Raw genomic sequence first — 23,524 nt, 5'->3', positions numbered from 1 at the left:
CCCCCCTAATCCGTTTAGGATGAGGTCAAGAGTAGCACCCCCTCGCGTCGGTTCTTTGACTAGTTGCTCCATGAAGCAGTCTTTCACCGCTTCTACAAATCCTGTCTCCCTAGTGCAGTTGGAGTGACCCGTACTCCAATCTATCCCCGGGTAGTTGAAGTCCCCCATCACTGTTACACTTCCAGTCCTGCACTCCTGTCTCAATTCCGCTTCCAAGTCATGTCCGACTCCCTCTGGCATGCCAGGTGGTCGATAGTACAGCCCCAGTTTTATGGCCGCACCCTTGTTTCTCGGTAATTTGACCCATAGCGATTCCAGCCCCTCTGTCTTCGTTGCCATATCCATCCCGATCGAGTGGATAGAGTCCTTTATATATAGTGCTATGCCTCCCCCCTTCTTGTGGGTCCTGTCCCTCCTATAGAGCTTGTACCCCGGCAGCGCTACATCCCATTGGTTTTCCTCTGTCCACCAGGTTTCTACAATTCCAATTATATCCAGGTCCTCCTCCCTGGCCACGACTTCTAGTTCACCCATCTTGGCCGTGAGGCTTCTTGCATTTGCGTATAAGCACCGCAGGTCCCGTCGTTTTTCTTCCACCTCTGCATTTATCTGGGCCACTTGCCCTTGGATTTCTGGCAGTTTTCCCGCTCTCTGCGCTTCTGCTTTGCCCTCAGCCTTTACCCTCTTAGCTTTCAGTTTCCCCACATTCCTGCCACCCCACTTCCCTGCTTTTCCTCTGGGATTTCTAGCCCTTCCGGCCCCCTCCTGGGCTATCACCCCTTGAGCCTCTGTTTGATCCCCCTCGCCTTGTGGTACCTCTATATTACTCTCGTCTTTCGCCCTCATGCCACCCAGTCCCCCTGTGTCCCCATGCCCCTTAGTCTTCTCCCAGCAAGCTCCCTTTACCTGATGTTTCCCTCGCTGTCTGATTTTGAGATCTTCCGGTTCCTCTGCTTCCTCCCTGCAGTCAGCCCGTTCAGCATCTGTTCTGGATACTGTTGTCCGAAGCGTCAACATGAGATCAGCTGTCGGCTTTCCCCCTCTCCTCAGTTTAAAGCTCTCTCGATCTCCTTCCTCACATTGGCTGCCAGTAGTCTGGTTCCCGCTGTGCTCAGGTGCAGGCCGTCCCGCCGGTAGAGCTTGCTCTTTCCCCAGAAGGACGTCCAGTTCCTCACAAAGCGGAAGCCCTCCTCCTGGCACCATCTCCTCAACCATGCATTTACAGCTTGGAGGTCTGCCTGCCTCTTTGCATCTGCTCTCGGTACAGGCAGGATCTCCGAGAATGCTATCCTCCGTGTGCCCCGCTTCAGCTTTCGTCCCAGGACCCTGAACTGGTCAGTCAGTGCGTCCATGCTGAAGTTCCTCCGGCTCACATCGTTTGTTCCGACATGGATTATTACCGCAGTCTCCTCTGCCTCTGTTCCGTCCAGGATCCTCTCGATCCTATCAGTGATGTCTCGTGTCTTGGCCCCTGGGAGACAAGTCACTAGCCGGTCCTCCCTTCCTCCTGCTACGTGACTGTCTACCTCTCTCAAGATCGAGTCTCCCACCACAATAGCAGACTTTCCTTTCCTCAGCAACCTCCTCTGCCTCAGGTCGGTGTCCTCGGTGTAGTGTGGTGTCTCTCCCTCGGGGTCCTGGTGAGTCACGGTCTCCTCCTCTTGCGTGGTCCCTCCGCTAGGTCCTTCCCCGGTGTCGCCTTGTGGATCCTGGGTCTCGTCTGCCGACATCCGTCTGCGCTGCTGCTGATCCCGTTCCTCCACTGTCCACTGTGAAGCGAGCAGAGCAGGGGTGCAAGTGGACCAGTTGCACAGAGTGCAGATATAGCTCTGTATAATCCTGCTTGGGAACTACTCAATTAGCACATAAGAGAGAGCGCCTCTTAAACATCTGAAGCCCAATTCAGCTGGCAGCGATCGGACATTGGCATTAAGTTTCCAGGTTTCCGGAATTGGCTAACGTGTAGCCGGTTAAGTGCTGATTCTGCCCCTGGAATGTACCCACTACAGCTGTTTTTCAGTTTTGGCGCTAACTGGTTATTTTCAGTAGCAGCAACCAGTTCAAGTTTCAAGTTCAAGTTTCAAGTTCAAGTTTAATCAAATTTGATGAATCGCTTATTACATACTAAGCGAATAATAATAAAATATACGTTGTACAGTTTTTTAAAAAAAGGGAAACAAACTGACAAAACAAACATACTCAGGTACATACGGAAAGGAAAAAGGGAGGGTAAAAGTTACAAAATTGTTGTTCTTCAGATGAGAAGAAAGGAAAAACCAGACAGGGAAAAAACATGAAGTTTGGGATAAAATTATTAAGAAAGATATTGATTAAAGATTAAATGAAGCTTTAAAGAGAAAAGTTTTTAAATAGGCTTTGAATGTTTTGAGGTCTTTTGTTTCTCTTATGTATGAAGGCAGGGAATTCCAGGTAAGAGGGGCCATTACTGAGAATATATCATCTAACTATAATAGAGGTACAATCGTATTCAATTAAGAAAAGAATGTAGTTGTGAACGTATTGTAAATAATAATAGCAGCAGGGATTCATTCACACCACAATGACAAAAAGAACTGTTGACAAAATCATAGAAAAAATGGAGAAAAAATAAACCTCAATTGTGGGCTGCCGGGACTATACAAGTGCCCTAAGCCCCCCACATCATCACGGGTTTATAAAAAAACTCCGTACAAATATAAATCACTCTCATACATTGAAATATAATCTCAAAAGATTTTCAAAAGGTAAGTATTTTCAAAATATTTAGTGATTTGAATGACAACGTCCAAAAATGTCTTATAAGATAGTGAGTAAATCCCAAACTCACTACACTATGGCAATCAGCTCAGCTGTAAGTAATTCAGAACGGTTGCGTAGCCTGTAAGACCCGAGTATCAATATCTCTAAGAAAATATATCACTCATCTGAAGATGAAACAATTCTTCGTCCCGACAGAAAAGGCTTTCTGTTTCGCCTGAAAGCAGGCTACTTCAGGGAATCCATGTTATATAGGTTACTTCCACGCTTCTTAGCAACACAACGAAAAGCTGGCTTCTCTCAAAATGGACCTGGGACTGCGAGACGCGCCCGACTCGTTCAAAAAGGAGGAAGGAGCCGGGCGTCATGACATCATCACAAAAACGTGATGTGTAATAGGCTAAGCACCAGGATATACAACATTACGCAAAATATAGAAAATCCGGATGAAAAATAAACTGCATTCTCACAAAAAAGGTTGCCATTCATACACCGTATTTAAACCCTGCGGTTCTATGGTGTGTAAGCGATTTATCCATTGTTGTTCTTTCTGCCACAACAACTTCCTGATATCTCCTCTTCTTAAAGATGGAACAACTTTCTCAATAACCCAACATTTCAGATTTTCAAATTTATGTTTGAAATCCAAACAATGAGCCACTATGGGGGCTGTAACGTTACGTGTATTTAAGCAGCTTTTATGCTCTGTTAGCCTTATAGTAAACCTACGTGATGTTTAGTCCACATAAAACAGTTCACAGGGGCATTGTATTACATACACGACGTTGGCTGTTTGACATGTAGAAGTATGTCGTAAAACATAATTTTTTCCATCATTCGGGTTAATAAAACTAGAGATCATAGCCATAACCATACAATTCGAACAATGTCCACACGGGCTATGTCCTGAAATGGTTTCCGTTCTATCAATATCAAATCTTTCTTTAGATGTATGGCATAACCAATCACTCAGATTTCTATTTCTAGACTGAGGAAAAAAAAATTTCTTATTTTCAAAACAAGGAAGTGTTTTAAGCAATAGAAGATGTCTTTTATATCTCTTAATAATCTGTGGAGATGTGCAAGTTTGTTTAATTATGCATGGGATCAAATCAATTTTTTCTTGAGATTTGTTATAATCCAATAAAATATCTCTAGGATTATGCAATGCCCGTTTCTTCGCTTTTTTAATTATTGGAAAAGGATAATTCCTGGACAATAGTCTTTGTTCCAATATTTTAGCCTCTTGAAGGAAGTTTTCTTTCGTGTTACATATCCTCCGATATCTTAAAAACTGGGCAAAGGGGATACTAGTCTTCAAGTGTGCAGGATGCATACTGTCAAATCTCAATAGAGTATTTCTATCGGTATTTTTTCGAAAGATAGATGTTGCCAGATGAATTCCGTCCCATTGCACTAATACATCCAAAAAACTGATTTTGTTTTTACTATATGACATAGTAAACTTAATGGACTCATGACATTGATTTAGTAGCAAGGTAAATTCTTGGAGTTGTTGAAGGGTCCCTACCCAAATAGCAAATACGTCGTCTATAAAACGCCACCATTTCAGCATATATTGAAATTCTGCTAACTTATAAATAAATGTCTCCTCGAACCAAGCCATGTATAAATTCGCTATAGTAGGGGCAAATGACGCACCCATAGCGATACCTGAAAGTTGCTTGAAAAATTCACCATTAAAGATAAAATAATTATTCTTCAAAGCTATGGCACATAATTCTTTCAAAAATTGTGCAAAACAATTATCAGGGTTAAGTTGAGGATTCCATAACTTGGCTAAAACCTGAAGAGCTTCTTCTTGGGGTATGCTTGTGTATAAAGAGCATAACCAATATACAATCTTTTGGAATCTCAGGTTCCAGATCATTTAACATTCTGAGGAACTGTGTAGTATCTAGAATGTATGATCTAATATCTTTCAAGAAACAAATTAATTTCTTATCAATATATTTACTTGTCCTTTCAAGCAGAGAGTCTCGAGCAGAAATGATTGGACGTCCTGGGGGTCGCTGCCAGTGTTCCCTCTAAGCGGGCGGGTGTTGTGAGCAAACTTTTTTCACTGTGAGCTAAAAATATCGGGCGCCAGCAAGTTATGAGCCAAATAAATATGTTGCTTTCTACCACAGAACTTCCTTACGTTTGTATGGAATCTATCCCCTTTCAACTTTAGAGAGTGCCCTCTCGTTCTCCCTGCCTTAGCTACTAAGTCTATTCCCTTCAGTACCTTGAATGTTTCTATCATGTCCCCTCTCAATCTCCTCTGCTCAAGGGAGAAGAGGCCCAGTTTCTCTAATCTTTCGCTGTACGGCAACTCCTCCAGCCCCTTAACCATTTTAGTTGCTCTTCTCTGGATCCTTTCGAGTAGTACCGTGTCCTTCTTAAAGTACCAGTGCTGGACGCAGTACTCCAGGTGAGGGCGTACCATGGCCCGGTACAGCAGCATGATAACCTTCTCTGTCTCTTCAGTCCAGCATCTGCCCCTTCCATTCACTGTCTGTCTTTCCCTGCCATCTCTCCTCCTGCCCCCCCCCACCCCACAATTTGGTCTAGCATCCATCATCTTCCTTCTGTTCCCCTCATGGTCTGGCATCTCTATCCTTCCCTCCCCCCTGTGGTTTTTAGCATATCTCTCTTCTCATTTCCTCCACTCAGATCTGATCATTCTCTGCTCTCTCTTCCCTTTTCTTCTCTGGTCTTCCTTCTCTATTTTCTGCCTCCATCTAAATTAAATTCTTTCTTACTATTTAGTCCCGTTTCCCTCTTTTCACTGTGTCTACACACAGCTTGTCACCCCTTTCCCTCACCCCTCCATTATCTTACTATTTTCTTCCCCCTTTATTTATCTCCTCCTTCCATCCAGTATGTGTTCTTTCCCCACTTCCATTCAGCATCTGCTCTCCCTTCTCAACTGACATCCATCTGCCTTCTGCTCTCTCTCCCTTCTTCTCACTTCCATCATCTGTCCCCTTCTCTCTCTCTCTCATCTCCTCCATTCCATCATCTGCCCCTTCTCTCTCTCTCTCTCTCTCCCCCCCCCCCAACTTCCATCATCTGCCCCCCTTCCCCTCACCTTTGTGGGTCACTTTCTTTCCCCTGAGGGTGGCTCATGTCACAGGGGAAGCTTTGGCCGAGCAGAACCGCTTGATTGACAGTGGAACTTACTTGATTGATGTCGATGCTGGGGCCCGTTGCCGTTTGAAGGAAAAAAAAAGGTGGAAAAAAGGAACCTGTAAAGGCGAGAGGAAGGGAAACCTCCAGGACAGCTGCTTTTTGCCCTCCTTCAGCAGCCCAAGAGTTCAGACCAGCAGCGGCAGCTCTGTATGCTTTTAACTTCGGCACAGAGCTGCCCCTAATCAATAGTTTAGCGCGGTTTCATGAGGCAGCCTCGGGGCCTTTGATAGCCGGCCCGCTTCGATGATGCGATGTGGGCCGGCCTAGCAAAGGCCCCGAGGCTGCCTTATGAAACCGCGCTAAACTATTGATTAGGGGCAGCTCTGTGCCGAAGTTAAAAGCATACACAGCTGCCGCTGCTGGTCTGGAGGTGCGGAGACAAGGCAGGAGGCAAACGCGGTGGAAGGCAGGAGTCCCGGCGAAGGCAGGAGTCCCGGCACAGCGACTGCAACAGGAAGTTGCAAGTCAGCTGACGCCGGCCTTTCGTTGCGGCGGGGACCGAATCCTTCGCGGACCGGCAAGATTTTGTTTGCGGACCGGCGGTTGAAGAACTGTGCTCTACACTGTGTGCGCTGTGACGAGAAACTTGTGCGCTGCGAGGTAATATTTTGTGCGTCAGCGCACCCCAGCGCAGCTTAGCGGGAACACTGGCTACTCGCTGCGTATTTTTGTGGATTTTGGGAAGTAAATAAAAAATAGGGACCTTAAAGTATTGAGGAGTGAGAAACATAAATTCCTTTTTTGTTAGAAAGCCCTGTTTCAAAGCTTCCGAGCTTTGATATATTTGAGAATATATCATGACATCTGGTTCCGATAATTTTTAAGGAAGGAACCATAAGCAACCCTTGAGTTGTGGAACGAAGAGAACGAGTCGTGTTGTATGGAATTAGTAGTCGGTCGATAAATTGAGGTTCGTTAGTAGATAATGTTTTAAATACTTGAAGCAATATTTTATATGTTATGCGTTGATTAATGGGAAGCCAGTGCGAGTCTATGAGAAAAGGAGTTACATGGTCATATTTTTTTCCGTTATGAATAATTTTAATTGCTGTGTTCTGGATTATTTGTAAGCGTTTTTTTTCCTTTTGCGTAATGTTTAACAATAGCGAATTGCAATAGTCAAGCTTAGCGATGACAAGAGAATGTATTAAGATGTTTAAATTACGTGCTGCTGAAAATTAACAGCCCTTTCTGGCCAGTTAAATTGTTTTCAGTATTGACCCCTTGGACTCTAGGCAAATGCCTAACTTACCTATGCCCTAATCCTGCCCTACTTGGTTAAAAGAGGGCTCCCTGGCCTTTAATTGCTATGCTCCCTGTGTACTCTATAGAAGACTGTTATACCTGATAGAAGCCATAGAGATTATGAAGATCTCGGTGCTCCCAGCCACCACAGTGTACGTTGTCCTTCGGCATAGTCAGTTCCGGTCCTTTGAAGACAGATGGTTCATTCATATCATTCCATACAAAGAGGATGTCAGTAGAGCCCTACAGTGAAGCATGTTTCTAAATGTAATTAATTATACTTTTATACTGTAATAACCCGTCTAGTATCCTCCAGAACACCATCCCCTCTCGTAATTCTTACTTAGCTAGATTGACCCGAGTATTAATGCTACACACTATAAACCAAGACAGTCTCATGGAAGTATGCATCTACCATGGAATCAAAAAAGCCGATACAAAGATTTACCTCTTCAAGCTATATACTTTTTTTTACTTTCAAACATTTTTATTGATAGCAATGGAGATTCACATGTACAGTAAACCAATCAAACCAGTATAGAAAATTTTTTAACCTCAGCAGAGAATGTCTCCAGCCATCAAACAATGTCCTATGATTCCCTTCCCACCTCCACCCAAGCTCTGCCCCTCACAAGAACCCACCCCCACCAACCCCAAACAGATCAAAGAACCACCCACCCCACCTCCCATCCCCTCAAAAAGCCGTACTCAAAACTCCCCCAGGACTTGGTTTCTAATAGTCCCAGAGGGAGAAATCCCCCCTCCCTTTTTTACCTTTTTTACTTTTATTCAGATTTTAACTCAGGATCTGCAATTTCATTTACAGAACATTAAGTGCTAGAATCTCAAAACTTTGCAGTAAAAAACGATGGGCTGTTATTGCAGCGATTTCAAAAAGGCGAGTCATTCTCCAAAAAACGTGCATTCAAATGAGGTTGGTGGAGAATAACAAAGGTTTGCTAAATTTACATGAGATGAGTCACTAGTGATAGTGATCAGCACATGCACAGAATACATCACAAAAGAGGTGTAAATATGCGCTTGTGCTGAGAAAAGCAATGCCATAAGCAGTGTGTTAATCATAGGTGTGCCAGAGCTATTGGACGAAGAGAAGGGAGGGGAAATGCAACGTCGGCTTTCAACAAGCACGTATAAGACATGCCTTTTCTCCCCCCCCCAAATTGCTATAAGTCATGTAAATCTTGTAAATTGTTTTTAATGTCGAATTTTATCATGAACCACAGCCAGAAACACATAATACACGTGCTCAAGAAGCATGCTTTTGTGCCCTCCTCCCCCCCCAAAAAAGGACTACAATTTATGTGAATCGTAATTTTTTTTTCATGAGCTACAGTCAAAACATGCGCCAGAGATGTGCTGGGGGGTTCTCAGAGTGGTATTTTTGCTTTAATTATATTTACTTGTGTGAATTTAGTAATTACTATTTTTCACCAGTTTTGGTTGGGCACAGGTGAGATATCCAATGATGGTGTGCAGGTAAGGGTATTTTGCCTCTGCCTTGGTGTGTTAAGCGCTGGAGTTCTCCTCCCCTCGCTAATCCTTCACACTGAGGATATCCCGTTTTATAATTATAATATGTTATTTATTTATTGAGAGTTTGTTACCCTGCTTCACATTTTAAAGTCAGAATACCACTCTCAGAACTTGTTGACTATACTGCCTTTCAGTTTGTCTCTTTTCACAGTACCGGCACCCCCAGAACAGTTGGTGATTTTTGGTTGCTAAAAGCCGATGCCATACTTGGAGAATCACTCGGCGATGATGAAGAATCGACCAGAGTGCTCATTTTAATACTGATGAGCCCATTTGCATGGCAGAATCAGAGACTGCTGGGAAGCTCGGAAAAGACCACGGTAAGCTGTTTTGATAAACCGCCATGAAAATACATGCACGTTAAACCGTCTGGAACCGGTTTAGCGACCGTGTTAAAAGCAACCTTAAGTTTTGAGAATCTGGCCCTCAGTTGGAACATTGTTAGCTAGACCCCTGTTCTGTTAGCTTGAAAAAATTATTTAGGTCTGGAGCTTTTGTCATATTTGACACAAATAAATCTTTAGCATTAAGGGTTGTGTTTGAAGAACTGAAAAGGCAGATGGTGAAAGGAGATGCCTTCGATAGATCCTGTTAGAAGAATTATCAATCAGTGGCCAATCAACCACTTCTGGTTAAACTCCAGGGGAAGGAGACAGCAGTAGGAAAGTTTGCGCTGCAACCCAAAGGGCTGGTATGTAGAAAGAGAAATGGTACAAGTCTCACCCTATATGAGCTGAATGTAAATTGAGCAGAGTACCACTTTCGTACTTCAGGGCTGGTGAAGTCTAGGTAACAGGATGAACCTGCAGGCACATAACAGATTTAGAATCACTCTGGCCAATAAAGTTTATATTTATATCATTCCAGAAAGTTAGGGCCCAATATTCAAAGGATTTATACTCCTGAGAGTTATGCTTTTAAATTTTTTTTATTTATTTAAGGTATTATATACTGCCTATCAAAGTTATCTAAGCGGTTTACAATCAGGCACTCAAGAATTTCCCCTATCTGTCCTGGTAGGCTCACAATCTATCTAATGTACCTGGGGCAATGGAGGATTGAGTGCATTACCCAGGGTCACAGGGAGTAGAGAATGACACGGTGGTTGTTACCCGCAGTTAGCCACGGGTAACTTGCCAAAATGGTGACCAAAAAAAAAAAGGTCACCGCGAGATTGGGGACAAGGCCATTCACCGCCCTGTGGAGCAGTGAATGGTTAGCACGCGCGGTGAACAAGCGTTCGATCCGGCAGCTCCCTCTCTCCCGCTGGCCATGCATCTCCCTCCCTCCCTCCTTTTCCCTTACCTTTTCTTGTTGAAACTGGAGATTTCTATAAGGCTATGAGCTGTATTACAACTGGAGCCTTGAAGTTGCGTCGCGTTGCCTGCTGGAAAAATCTCCTCTGATGCAACTTCCTGTTTCCGGTTGTATCAGAGGAGACTTTTCTAGCAGGCAACCCGACGTGACTTCAAGGCTTCGGCTGTAATACAGCGCATAGCCTTATACAAATTGCCAGTTTCGCAACAAGAGAAGGTAAGAGGGAGGGAGGGAGAGAAATGCACGGCTGGCCGGTGGGAGGGAACTGCTGGACTGCGTGAAGGGTGCTGGGGGTGTGGCGATGGAGAGGAGAAGACGCTGAAGACGGGGACGGGGCGGTGAAAGGGAGAGCGGGGACGGTGACGGGGCGGTGAAGGGGATGGCGGGGACGGCGCGGTGAAGAGGATGGTGGTCCGGGGACAGGGCAGTGATGGGGACATAATTTTTCCCCGTGTCATTCTCTAACAGGGAGCAGTGTGGGATATGAACCCACAACCAAAGGGTGCTGAGGCTGCACTACTCTTGTATTACACATCGAAATTTCATTGAACTCCTGAGTTTAGGAGCATAAAAAGTGGGTGGCAACAAGGGCAGATTTAGGGCCGAGAAAAGAAGTTAAAAGGTTTAGCACCAATTTTCAGCCCTAGGCTCATAAACCTAAGGAAATGAGGGGGGTCTTTTACTAAGGCGCACTGGCCAATTTAGAGCACGCTAAATGCTAATGCGCCCATTATATTCTGTGGATGCATTAGCATTTAGCACGTGCTAAATCAGCTACAGCGCCTTCGTAAAAGACCCCCTGAATGACAGGTCAAAATTTATAAGCATAACTTTTTAGTTCCTAAATTAAGATAAATTCTCATCTAAAAATGTATGTTCTTAAGTTTGACTGAAAATAGGACACAAATTTAGGAGACTTAACCCCCCACCGTTCATAAAGCCACACTAGAAGCTGCCGCTGCAGTAACTGTCCCAAAGCCCAAAGGGATTTAAAGGGCTTTGGGGCTTTTGCTGCTTGGCAGCTATTAGCACGGCTTTGTAAAAGAGGTGGGTAACTTGACGTAACATAAATATTTATTTATCTATCACATAAGCCTTTCGGTTCTATGTGGTTTACATAAGAGGTAAAACAGACCAAAGTCAGCAAGCTTTAACATAACTTGGCAAAGGAGGCTAACAGTGGAATTACAAAGGTGGTTGGCAGTATAGACTTACAAAGAGATAGAAATGACCAATGTCATAGAACTGCCACATAACTTGGCAAAAGCAGTAAACAGTTGTGCAGTTGATGGTCTTTTTTATTTTTTACTCTTTATTCATTTTTTAAATTCACAATAGGTATAACACAAAATACAATCATTTTATACTTTAACATTACTTATTATATCATAAGAACATAAGCAGTGCCTCTGCCGGGTCAGACCACAGGTCCATCCTGCCCAGCAGTCCGCTCCCGCGGTGGCCAAAAACAGGTCAAGGCCTGTCTGAATCATCAGAAGGGGCTCCCCTGCCACCTTGGTTTCCCATTTAAGTTCTGACCTCCTATCGAAGTCCTAGCCCTCCGGTCTTGCACATGCATGACCAGGTTGGTTTACTCAGTACCCCACGATCCCTCTATCCCTCAGGAATCCATCCAATCCCTGTACCGTACTCTGCCTGATCACTTCCTCCGGTAGCGCATTCCAAGTGTCCACGACCCTTTGGGTGAAAAAAAACTTCCTTGCATTTGTTTTGAACCTGTCTCCCTTCAGTTTCTCAGAATGCCCCCTCGTATTTGCTGTCCCCTTCAGTCTGAAGAATCTGTCCCTATCCACCCTCTCTATGCCCCTCATGATCTTGAAGGTCTCTATCATATCTCCCCTGAGTCTCCTTTTCTCCAGAGAGAAGAGCCCCAGCCTATCCAGCCTCTCGGCGTATGAGCAGTGTTCCAGCCCTTTTACCATTTTTGTTGCTCTCCTTTGGACTCTCTCAAGTACCGCCATGTCCTTCTTGAGGTGCGGCGACCAATACTGAACGCAGTATTCCAGATGTGGACGCACCATCGCTCGATACAATGGCATGATGACTTCCCGTGTTCTGGTTGTTATGCCCTTCTTTATGATGCCCAGCATCCTGTTGGTTTTTTTCGAGGCTGCTGCGCACTGTGCAGATGGCTTCAGTGATGCATCCACCAGCACACCCAAGTCTCTCTCGAGTCTGCTGTCTCCCAACAATACCCCCCCTAATTTGTAGCTCTCATCAAATATCTCCCCTCCCTTATATCCAACAATTAATCATAAGCCGAAGAAATCATAAAATATTCCCACCCTCCCACCCCACCCTAGACGTGTATGAACAAAAGGGAATTAATGTTTATTCTAAGCAATACTTTCAATCTTTACAGTATCTAGTTAATGGCTCCCAAATAACCTGAAATTTCTTAAAATTTCCTTGCTGCACAGCAATTATCCTTTCCATTTTGAAAATGTGACACAAAGAGTTCCACCAAAAACTATAATTCAGCCTATCCCAATTTTTCCAATTATTTGTAATTTGTTATATGGCAACCCCTGTCATAATGAGTAGAAGCTTATTGTTATTAGAGGATATTTGGCTTTTTGCCCTCATTGACATACCAAACAATACAGTATCATAGGATAATGCCACCGGATTATCTAACAAATTATTTATTTGACCCCATATTGATTTGTCGCGGCTTAACTACTGCAATGTCATGTACCTGGGGATAACCAAAACTAGGTGCAGGGCATTGCAGGTGGTACAAAATGCCGCAGCAAGATTGATAACGGGAACACCGAGATATTAGCAGATCACACCTTACCTTCGACGGCTGCATTGGTTGCCAGTTGCTTTTAGAATTCAACATAAAGCAATTATGATTTGCCATCAGTTCTTATACGATACGATCCCCGAATTCTTTAAGAATAAAATGTCTAGTTACCAACCAGGAAGATCTTTACGTTCTGAAAACTTTGCACTACTATGGAAACCAATGTAATGACCTTTTCTTGTGCAGGAGTAAAATTGTGGAATTCTCTTGTAGGGCAAGTCCGGAAATGCAGGAATATGAGGGCATTTAGAAAGTTATTAAAAACACAATTATTTGTAAATGCCTTCCTTTAAGCTACTTGTCTGCCGATTCCTAGAAAGAACTGAATTCTTCCACGTGTATCTGTCTTGATCTGTACTGAAAAGTTGTTTTAATTTGTTTTAAGATTTTATGTATGTAACAGTTTTGTAAACCGCTTTGGTCAAAAACAGTATAGAAATTAAAAAAAAAATAAAAAAAAAAAATATATATATATATATATATATATATATATATATAAAGTCTGGCAGTTGAGATTTACAAAAGAGGTAGAGCAGGCCAGTGTCAGTGAGCTATATCATATTAGGAGTATAAATTTATGAGCTCAGCCTTTTTTGAATATTAGGCCCTTAATTTTATTTCCTTCATACCCATCCCAAACACTCTGATCTTTTGGGGTGCTCCTGACATCTACAAGACGTCATGCTATTGATGAGAATTGGTTTTCCTACCTGGCCAGCAGACACCCACAAAATCCTTGCTTTGTCTGTCTTTCACAAAATATCCCCCCTCCTTAGCCTGGGAATACAGTGGATATTCAGGATCAATCTTGATGTGGGGATCAGAGATGATCACAAGCTGCAAATCACCAAGGTAGACCAATGTCAGTATTAACATTATCATGAGAAAGTGACATTAACACCACATCAAAAATACCTCCAACACCATTCCAAAGAGAATTTTTTTGTGAACACATTCCAGCAACATTTCCAGCATCATTTAAAGCGATTTCTAAAAACATAAGAAGAATGTGTTGCAGATTGTGATACCTTCCACTGGAGCAACATGTAGAGATGTTCTGGGACCATTAATCAGGGTCTCCTTTATATCTGTGGCACATGAGATGTTTCATCTGAACAAGACATCCAAGTCATCCATAAAGCTCATGTAGCATCTTTGAATAACTTTTAGGTTGATCTGATAGAACAGCGTCCCGCAAAATTTTATTTACTAATGGAGCAAATATTTTTTCTGTGGGATGCCCCCAACCTGACCCTGCTCCGCCCTCCCATCCCCACCCCACATGAACCTCGTCTTGTTTTCCCTGAGCTTGGGGCTGTGTCTGGAAGGCCTCCAAGCATGCGCAGATGTTGACGTTGCACACAATGTCATCACTTCGACGTCTGCACATTGCTCAGAGGTCCTCCAGACATGGTTCCAAGCCCAGGGAAAACGATAAGAAGTTCAGGTGGGGGGCGGAGAGGAGGAGAGGCACAAATGCAAGAAGTGACAATCTTGTGTCCTTTAATCCCTGGCAGCACACCTGGAATCTCGTTGTGGCACTCTAGTATGCCCAGTGGTGTAGTAAGAGGGTGCAGAGGGGAACGGTCCACCACAAGCGTGGTCTTCTTAAGGGCACAACACCCATCCTCCTCTCTGCTGCCCCCCCCCCGCTCCTCTCCTTGCCATGGGCATGTGCCCTGTGCCTGCCACCGTACCTTTTATTACTTCCCGGCATGAGATTGCTGCCTGCGTCAGCATAAGCGCTCTCTCCGACGTCGCTTCTGGGACAAGCACCTAGGAAGTGATGTCAAAGAGCAAGCAGACACCGATGTTGGCATGCTGCTCATGCTGGGGAAGTTAAAAAGATATGGGGAAAGGGAAGGGGGCAGGGAAGAGAGCGGGGAGGGGCGCCACTCAGTGTGATAGAAGGTATGATAATCTGCAAAGAATCCTGTTGTATGTAGGACCAATGAGCTTGATATTTCAAAGCAATTTAAAACAGCTGAGAAAGGCTCCTGTCCGGGGCTAACCACACATTTTCAGCAGCACTTAAATCAGATAGTGCTACTGAAAATGCCCAGTTATAAATCGAGCTGAAACCATCTATTTTGGGGACATTCTAGGGGTGGAGTTGCCACTTAACTGATTAAGTACAAATTTTCTGTACTTAAATGGCTAAGACAGGGGTGTCAAAGTCCCTCCTCGAGGGCCGCAATCCAGTTGGGTTTTCAGGATTTCCCCAATGAATATGCATGAGATCTATTAGCATACAATGAAAGCAGTGCATGCAAATAGATCTCATGCATATTCATTGGGGAAATCCTGAAAACCCGACTGGATTGCAGCTTTCAAAGAGGGATTTTGACACCTCTGGGCTAAGATAACCGCATAATCCAAACAATAAGAGGCACTGGAGATGTCAAATCCAACCAGGTGGTCAGAGATCCTTTATTAGCAGTGTATATCAAAGATAAAAAACAAACAAAATGCCCGAAGGCAGAGTCCCGACTAGGATTTGAGTTTCGGCGAAACCATCGCCTTTCTCAGGGAACAATTGTAGATGTGTCGGATTTCATTTGGTTGCAGAGACGCCAGCACGTCTACAATTGTCCCCTGAGGAAGGCTATGGTTTCGCCGAAACTCTGATCCTAGTCTGGACTCTGCCTTCAGGCATTTTGCTTGTTTTTTTTATCTTTGATATAAATTGCTAATAAAGGATCTCTGACCACTTGGTTGGATTTGACATCTCCAGTGCCTCTTATTGTTTGGATTTTGTTTACTTCGAGGCTTGCTACCTTCTTTTTCCCTTTCCCATAAGATAACCGCATAAAAAGGATTGCGTACAACATGGTCCTATCTTTATGAGGTTCTTCATAGCCAGTTAAGTGCCTAGAATAAAGAGAGTTCGGGCTTCGTCAGATGCGATATTAATGATACCAAACTCTGTAATAAGGTAGATGCCTCAGCGGGTGTGGATAACATGAGGTGGGGGTCTAGAGAAGCTGGAAGAACAGTCTGGTAATTGGCAACTAAGATTTAATGCTAATTTATGCAGGGTCATGCCCCAGAGCTGCAAAAATCCAAAAGAATGGTATAGTACAAGGGTCAAGAACTTCTGTGTTCAAAAGAAGAGCGAGACTTGGAGGTGACTGTGTCTTACAATCTTAAAGATAGCAAAACAGGTAGAAAAGGCAACAGTCAAAGCCAGGAGCATGCTCGGCTGCACAGGGAATGGAATGGCCAATAGGAAAAAGGAGGTGATAATGCATTGTGCAGTAGCATAGCAAGGGTAGGAGGCGCCTGGGCTGGTGGCGGCCTCCCCACGGTGCCCTCCTCTCCACTTCATCTGTGCCACCCATGCCACACTCACGCCCTCCCATTCCCCGTGTACCTCTTTAAATCGACTGAGCAGCTTCTCCGGCCAGCTACTCACGCCGGCTTTCCCTCTGGCATCACTTCCTGGACTCGTGACCAGGAAGTGATTTCAGAAGGGAGCCAGGCCAATGTGAGCAGTAGGCCGGAGAAGTTGCTCACACTGGTGAAGATTTAATGAGGTAAGAGGGAAGGGAGGGTACAAGCATTGTGTATATGGGGGAAGGTGGATAGGCACCGGTACCTCCATCAAGATGGAGGCTGAGGCAGTCCGCCGCCCCACTACCCCCTTACTACCATTGTGTAAGTCTCTGGTGAGGGCTCATTTGGAATACTGTATGCAATTCTGGAGACCACACCCTTAAAACAATATAAATAAGATGGAGTCGGTCCAGAGGGCTGCTACAAAATTGGTTAGTGGTCTTTGTCATAATGTATATGAGGACAGACATATAGACCTTAATAAGTATACTCTGGAAAAAAGGCGGTAAAAGGAGATATGACAGAGATGTCTAAATATCTCTGTGGCATTAATGTATAGGAGGTGAGTATTTTTTACATGAAGGAAATATCTAGAATGAGAATGATTTTCAATTGAGTGTAGATGTTTGAATTTGTACATTTTTAAGTATGCCTTTTTACATTATGTATGTGAACTTGTAAACCACGTAGTTGATAGGCTGACTAAAAATCTTTAAAATAAATTAAAAAAAGTTAAGAGATGATAGGCTCAGGAGTAATCTAAGAATATAAGAATAGCTTTACTGGGTCAGACCAATGGTCCATCAAGCCCAGTATCCCGTTCTCACGGTGGCCAATCCAGATCACTAGTAACTGGCCAAAATGCTTTTTTACAGAAAGGGTGGTAGATGCGTGAAATTGTCTTCCAGTAGAGGTAGTAGAAACAAAAACTGTCTGAATTCAAGAAAGCGTGGGACAGGCACATGGAATCTCTTATGGAGAGGAGGATGTAGTGGATGCTACAGATGGGCAGACTAAAAGGGCCATTTGGCTTTTATCTGCTGTCTTGTTTCTATGTAATCTGTCCAGCTAGTATTCTGCTTGAATTTCTTGTCTTTCCACCTTATGCCACACCTTCCGTTTTTTGCTTTGGAGAGACTCCTGCATTTTCTTGGGACTGGGGAATTTTTCCTTATCCCAGGTAAAGTATCGCTTTCCTTCGGTGTGCTCAATGTCAAGCCAAATCACATCATAGGGGATATCATGCTCATCGAAGCCATCATCAACGGCTTTCACATCCTCCTCATCCTCATAGTTCCAGCGGCACTGGTGGTAGCCCAGAGAGAACAGTGGAGGCAGAGACTGGGAACCTGGCAAGGAACAAAGGGACACCAAGATCAGTCACTTTATTTTATGCTAAAAAGGTGCAAACTTGGTTCTTTGGCAACAGTAAAGCTGACTTGTGTACTGTCCTTGAAGGATAAATCTCTGTTATTTACTGCTAATAGAGGTACAGATGAAAATACTGTTTGTGCAATATAGCGTGACAAATCAGATTTAATTTGGATTTTACTAGTAGTAATGTACTATAAACATGTCTGACTCTTTAGGGGTAATGATTGATTTATTGATTAGGATTTATTTATTGCCTTTCTGAAGGAATTCATTCAAGGCAGTGTAAAGCAAGAATAAGTCAAATATAAGTAATATTTTTTAAAAATTTTATTTAATCAATTTTCTATACCTTTCTCCCTGGAGAGCTCAGAACGGTTTACATGAGACAATTACAGCAGTAAAAATGTTCAAATAACATTGTGCTATATTACAATGTCCACACAATATATGGAAAACATGTGAAGGTATAAGCAAAGATGGAACAGTATAAGGTGTAAGCAAAGATGGAACATATAGATAGATAAGAGAGGAGCAGGAAAATAAGAGGAGAGGAGATAGGGCTTGTATACTGCCTTTTTGTAATTATACATTCAAAGTGGTACATGGGGAAAGGGAGGATAAAGGCCCAGATTCTCAAAAGTTTAACACCGTCGCTAAACTGTTTTCTGATGGTTTAGCCTGCATGCATTTTAGCAACGGATTATCAAAACGGCTTATCTCTGTTTTCAGCGAGGCTTCTAGCAGTCTCTGACTCTGACCTGCAAATGGGCTATTCAACATTAAAACGAGCACTCTGGTGGGTTCTTTAAAATCACTGAGACATTTTCTAAGAGCAGTGTCGGCTTTTAGTGACAAAATCAGTGACTGGTCCAGGGGTACCGGTATAGTGACAGCACTGTTTAAAACCCTGGCATAGTAATGTCAGAGACTGCTAGAAAACCTATTTTGAGAAGCGCCCCCCCCCCCCCCAGCAGCGGGAGAGATGCCCATTCTCTCCTACTGCATCACAACACCCCCCTGCCACCGACCCCTCTCCCTCATACCTTTAATTAGATGGCTGAATGTAAGCTCTTCCGAGCAGGGACTGTCTTTAAATGTCAAAATATACAGCGCTGCATATGCCTTTCAGTGCTACATAAGTGATAAGTAGTAGTAGTAGGGATGCTTACTCCCTCCGGCCAGCTGGCCCGCCTCTTCCAAAATGGGCCTTCCCTTCCCCAGTGCATCCTGGGATGTACTGGGGAGGGGCCTGGGGCTCTGATTGGCCCATGTTTAAGGTCCCTCACAAGGTGCCGCTCACCCTCGCTACGCCACTGCATAAATGGTACTTAAGAACAAAAGAATAGCCTTACTGGGTCAGACCAAAGGTCCATCTAGCCCCGTATCCTGTCTTCGTGGAGGCCAATTCAAGTCACAAGTACCTGGCAAAACTCCAAATAGTAGCAGCATTCCACGCTGCCATCACATGCCTGCCTTAAAAGGTCTGTTCTTGTATTTAAATCTGAAGCAGGGGCTGAGCATGGAGGAGAGCACAGTGATATTCTCTCACATGATGTAAAAGGCAGAGCCAACACTGGTGGAACAGAGGGTGGAGTCACTGAAGCAGATGACATGGGGGGAGGGGGGGCTGCTACACCAACAATTGTCTCAGGGCACCACAAGATCTTGAGCCAGCACCGAAACATTGTATGAGATAATACAGTTGGATTAATGTTAAAAACTGTCCAGCTTTGTAAAAGAATGCCATAGAAAACAGTGGTTCTCTGCAGGTCTATTCCCAACCCAGGAAATACCGTGTTTCCCCCCAAATAAGACACAGTCTTATATTCATTTTGGGCCCAAAAAAGGCACTAGGTCTTATTTTCGGGGATGTCTTATTTTTTTCATGTACAATGATCATCTCTCCCTTCCTCTCCTCCACCCCAATTCTTCCTCTTTCCTTTCTCTCCACCACATGTGCAGCATCTTTCCTCCCTTCTCATCCATCCCCTTGTGCAGTATCTTTCTATCCCTCCCTCCCTCCCATCCCCCTGTGCAGCAGAACCCTTGCAGCTTATATCCCTCCCTTCCTCCCATCCCCCCGTGGAGCATTTTTTAATCCCTCCCATCCCACCCCCCTCTCCCTGCTGACTCTTTCATCTCTCCTACCCATCCGAACCCCGACCGTGAGACCAAAATACAGTACCTTATCTTTAAACAATTTTTTATTGATGACACCATAGAAAACAGCAAAAGAACAACAGCCAATACAATACAAAGTTTGTCATCCATATTTCTCCAAAATCTCCTCTGCCCCCTCCATACCCCCGCCCCTCCTCCCCTATAAAACAAAACAAGGTGCAAAGGACCAAGGCAAACAAGGACCTGGCTATACCAGAAAATACCCCAAAGACACCAACGGAGCAAAACACGAAAAAGTGTGCCACAACATGATCCCAACTGGATAGCAGCAGTGGAAGCCTACACAATTGGGTTAGCTGCAGCAACCTAACCCTCGCACCTCCCTCTAAACCATGGGAAAAGAAAAAGAAGATGGATTCCAAGACCCTGGTGTCTTATGAATCCTGGATAAGCTATCAGGCTGGCTTTAAAAGTAGCCACCCAGTCATATATGTGTATCGAATCATGTAGTACAATGGTCCATATTTGAATATAAAGGAACCCCCACTCCCACCCAAAGAGCAAGAAATAATGAACTAATAAAACCTAAGATGAACAACAAGAAAAGGAGAAAAAAAAAGAATATGGAAGGAATCAGCAACGCGGCAGAGGAACGCCTGGGCATGAGAAAGCCACGATGGAACCTCTGCTGCCGACGATGTGGTTTGTTATAAGGTACTGTATTTCGGTCTCGCGGTCGGGGTTCAGAGGAGTGGGAGAGATGAAAGGGTCGTGGGGGAGCGCTGCTGCCACCGGAGACTAGGGGCTCCTTTTACTAAGCTGCACTAGCGGTTTTAGCGCACTCTGCATTGCTGCGCACGCTAGACGCTAATGCCAGCATTGAACTGGCGTTAGTTCTTGGTGCCTAGCGCAGGGTTAGCGCGCACAGCAATGCAGCACGTGCTAAAAACGCTAGCGCACCTTAGTAAAAGCAGCCCTAGGGCTTATTTTCAGGGTTAGAGCTTATATTAAGACCAGGGGTGTCAAAGTCCGTCCTCGAGGGCCGCAGTCCAGTCGGGTTTTCAGGATTTCCCCAATGAATATGCATGAGATCTATTAGCAGTGCATGCAAATAGATCTCATGCATATTCATTGGGGAAATCCTGAAAACCCGACTGGATTGCGGCCCTCGAGGAGGGACTTTGAGACCCCTGATTAAGACCTACCTAAAAAATCATGCTAGGGCTTATTTTCGGGAAACACAGTACCTGTGAGTTGTGTGTACTGCCTGAAGACATCAAAAGGGGAGGGTCCCATGAGAAGGAAGGCATCCATAATTCCACTTTCAGATATCCAGCGTATATCCGTTTCAGGCACTACTCTTTTCTTAGTCATGTCTGTAGTAGTCTTGTGCAATGCAGGTTTCAAATAGAAAAACAAAAAACAAATTTTAAAATCAAATACCCTGCAACAAACCGATGGTTCAGGGTGTCGGAAAAAAAAGCAGATATGGGATGAATCCTCCTCAGTGCTTTAAGTAGGATATAATAAATATGTCCTCAGGTAGCTGAATTAGAAAGGCAAAGATGCTTGGAACAGATTTTTTTTTTTGTGAGGGGATGGGGGGTGGGGGAGGAGGATCCCAAATAAAAAAGACAAAGTTTTCATTCTAAAAAATGGTTTTGAATTTACCCCATTCCCCCCAAATTAAACTCCGGGACATTTGGCTGACATTTGATGAAATGTCCGTAGGTCGAATGTCTACTGGCCATCTTTACACTTTAATCATTTCTTACCTCATTAGCAATACCACTTTGCCAAATGGACCCTCACCCACTGAGCACTCCTCTTCAGGGAGCTCTCCTCTCTTATCCCCAGTGGTCTACCATGTCGCCCCCCCCTTCTATCTGTCCCCCTCTTTTACTAAGGTGTGCTAGCCAATTTAGCACATGCCAATGCTAACACGTCCATAGAATATAAATGGACGCGTTAGCATGTAGCGCGCACTAATATTTAGCGTACACTAAATCGGCTAGCACGCCTTAGTAGAAGGACCCCTGTCTGCGGTGCTGCACCCTGCCTTCAGGCTATTCTCAGGTTGCTTATGGGGCAGTTTTAATCTTGTTGATGTCCTCACGCCAAGGTTGTTAATGTTTACAGATGGCCGAAGGATGTTTAGCTGTTGGACATTTCACAAATGCCAGCCACATGTCCGTCGGCCATCTATCTGGCCAAATCATACTAGGCCTACTTCCTTGTGCTGTGCGTTTCCTTCAGCAAAACATTGTAACATAGTAACATAGTAGATGATGGCAGATAAAGACCTGAATAGTCCATCCATTCTGCCCAACCTGATTCAGTTTAAATTTTTTTCTTAACTATATCTGGGCAAGAATCCAAAGCTCTACTCGGTACTGTACTTGGGTTGCAACTGCCGAAATCTCCGTTAAAACCTACTCCAGCCCATCTACACCCTCCCAGCCATTGAAGCCTTCTCTAGCCCATCCTCCCCCAAAAGGCCATATACAGACACAGACCGTGCAAGTCTGCCCAGTACTGGCCTTAGTTCAATTTTTAATATTATTTTCTGATTGAACAAGCTAATCTTACAGTATAAGAAGGTTGCAGTACAAGTTTAAAAAATCCAAACTACTCAGGGATTGGGTCAATCCAGATTTTCCAGATTCACAGGTAGTACTTTTAAATTTTAGATTTAAGGAATAAAGAAGAGATGAACAAGACAATTATGTTGAATTATTCACTTGCAAATACAGAATGCGTCATTTATCAAAACTGATATATTTACAGAAAAATATACAAAGAAACTTAAATATTGTGTCTCATTGAATCAGACCATATTAGGAAAGTCATAGGTATTTTTCTGTAAAATTTAATTTTGAATATTCATTTTTTCCAGTTTGTAATTTGACTATAAACGTTCCAGCATCACCGTCTCTCTCTCTCTCTCTTCCCCAAGAGTCCAGATTTTTGGACTTGTACTGTATAATAATCTCTGTACTGCATATCAGTACTGATTGTGGCAGGATCCACCAAGATAAGTGTTGCCTCTCTCACTATAAGGATGTTTTAGTCATAAGTTAACTCTGAAGGATTTTTGCTCGTAATATTTGTGATATAAAGAGTTTAAAAGTTTAGGTATTTATAAAGGAAAAGGAAAATTAGGGATTGGCAGGAGGTGGTGGGCATAAATGATTATGAAACAAAAATAAAAACACAAGATGCGGACTTGAAATGATATCTAAATCATAAGAGATCCTATGATCTAATGTTTGTATCATTATGATATTCCCACTACCTATTTAAAAGTTTAAGTGTTCAAAAGGGAAATATGTGCAGGTTTGAGAGAAGGATTTGAGGATGATGCTAAGAAATGAGTTTACATTTAACAAGTTATAGTGACAATAGAAATTATTTTTTGACCATCTTTTTGACCCATTTTTACTAAAAAAAAAAAAATTAACTGGCGGCATGCAGCCGCTTCAATTCATTCCCCATCATACACTTGACCCAACCGATCTCCATCCTCACTCGTCTTCATTGTTAGATATGACGGTATAGCACCTACTGCTCTCTCTGCCTCAATCACTCAATGTTGCACGACACAAGGCTGGAACGCCTAGCATGTGAAAGATGAACAGCAAGACCCAACTCGCTCAGCTCACCTAAGCTCACTCCAGCTCCAACCTTGGGCCTTCTATGCTAACATCACACTTGGGAGGAGGAGGTGGAGAGAACACATGGCCAATTGGACAGCCCTCTTCTTCTGATGTTGAAACTCGATATTGCACTTAAGGG

At 43.8% G+C, this 23,524-nt stretch overlaps 1 protein-coding gene across 6 annotated transcripts in view; it reads right to left on the bottom strand.

Moving 5' to 3' along the window:
• Positions 1-23,524, bottom strand: part of GANC (glucosidase alpha, neutral C) — an 89,405-nt gene that overhangs the window by 42,900 nt on the left and 22,981 nt on the right. For 5 of the 6 annotated variants that reach the window (XM_033952377.1, XM_033952374.1, XM_033952376.1 and 2 more), the window contains exons 10-14: positions 20,977-21,115; positions 17,348-17,583; positions 13,609-13,735; positions 9,475-9,554; positions 7,297-7,440 (exon numbers count right to left, since the gene is read on the bottom strand). In XM_033952377.1, the coding sequence (XP_033808268.1) occupies positions 7,297-7,440; positions 9,475-9,554; positions 13,609-13,735; positions 17,348-17,583; positions 20,977-21,115 (726 nt within the window). The remainder of the gene's footprint in view (positions 1-7,296; positions 7,441-9,474; positions 9,555-13,608; positions 13,736-17,347; positions 17,584-20,976; positions 21,116-23,524) is intronic. The other variant, XM_033952379.1, reaches the window with a different exon arrangement.

Source organism: Geotrypetes seraphini, chromosome 7, assembly GCF_902459505.1.
Source record: "Geotrypetes seraphini chromosome 7, aGeoSer1.1, whole genome shotgun sequence".
NCBI lineage: Eukaryota > Metazoa > Chordata > Amphibia > Gymnophiona > Dermophiidae > Geotrypetes > Geotrypetes seraphini.
The sequence above is the reverse complement of the archived record's forward strand: the minus strand, read 5'-3'. Positions and strand labels throughout refer to the sequence as shown.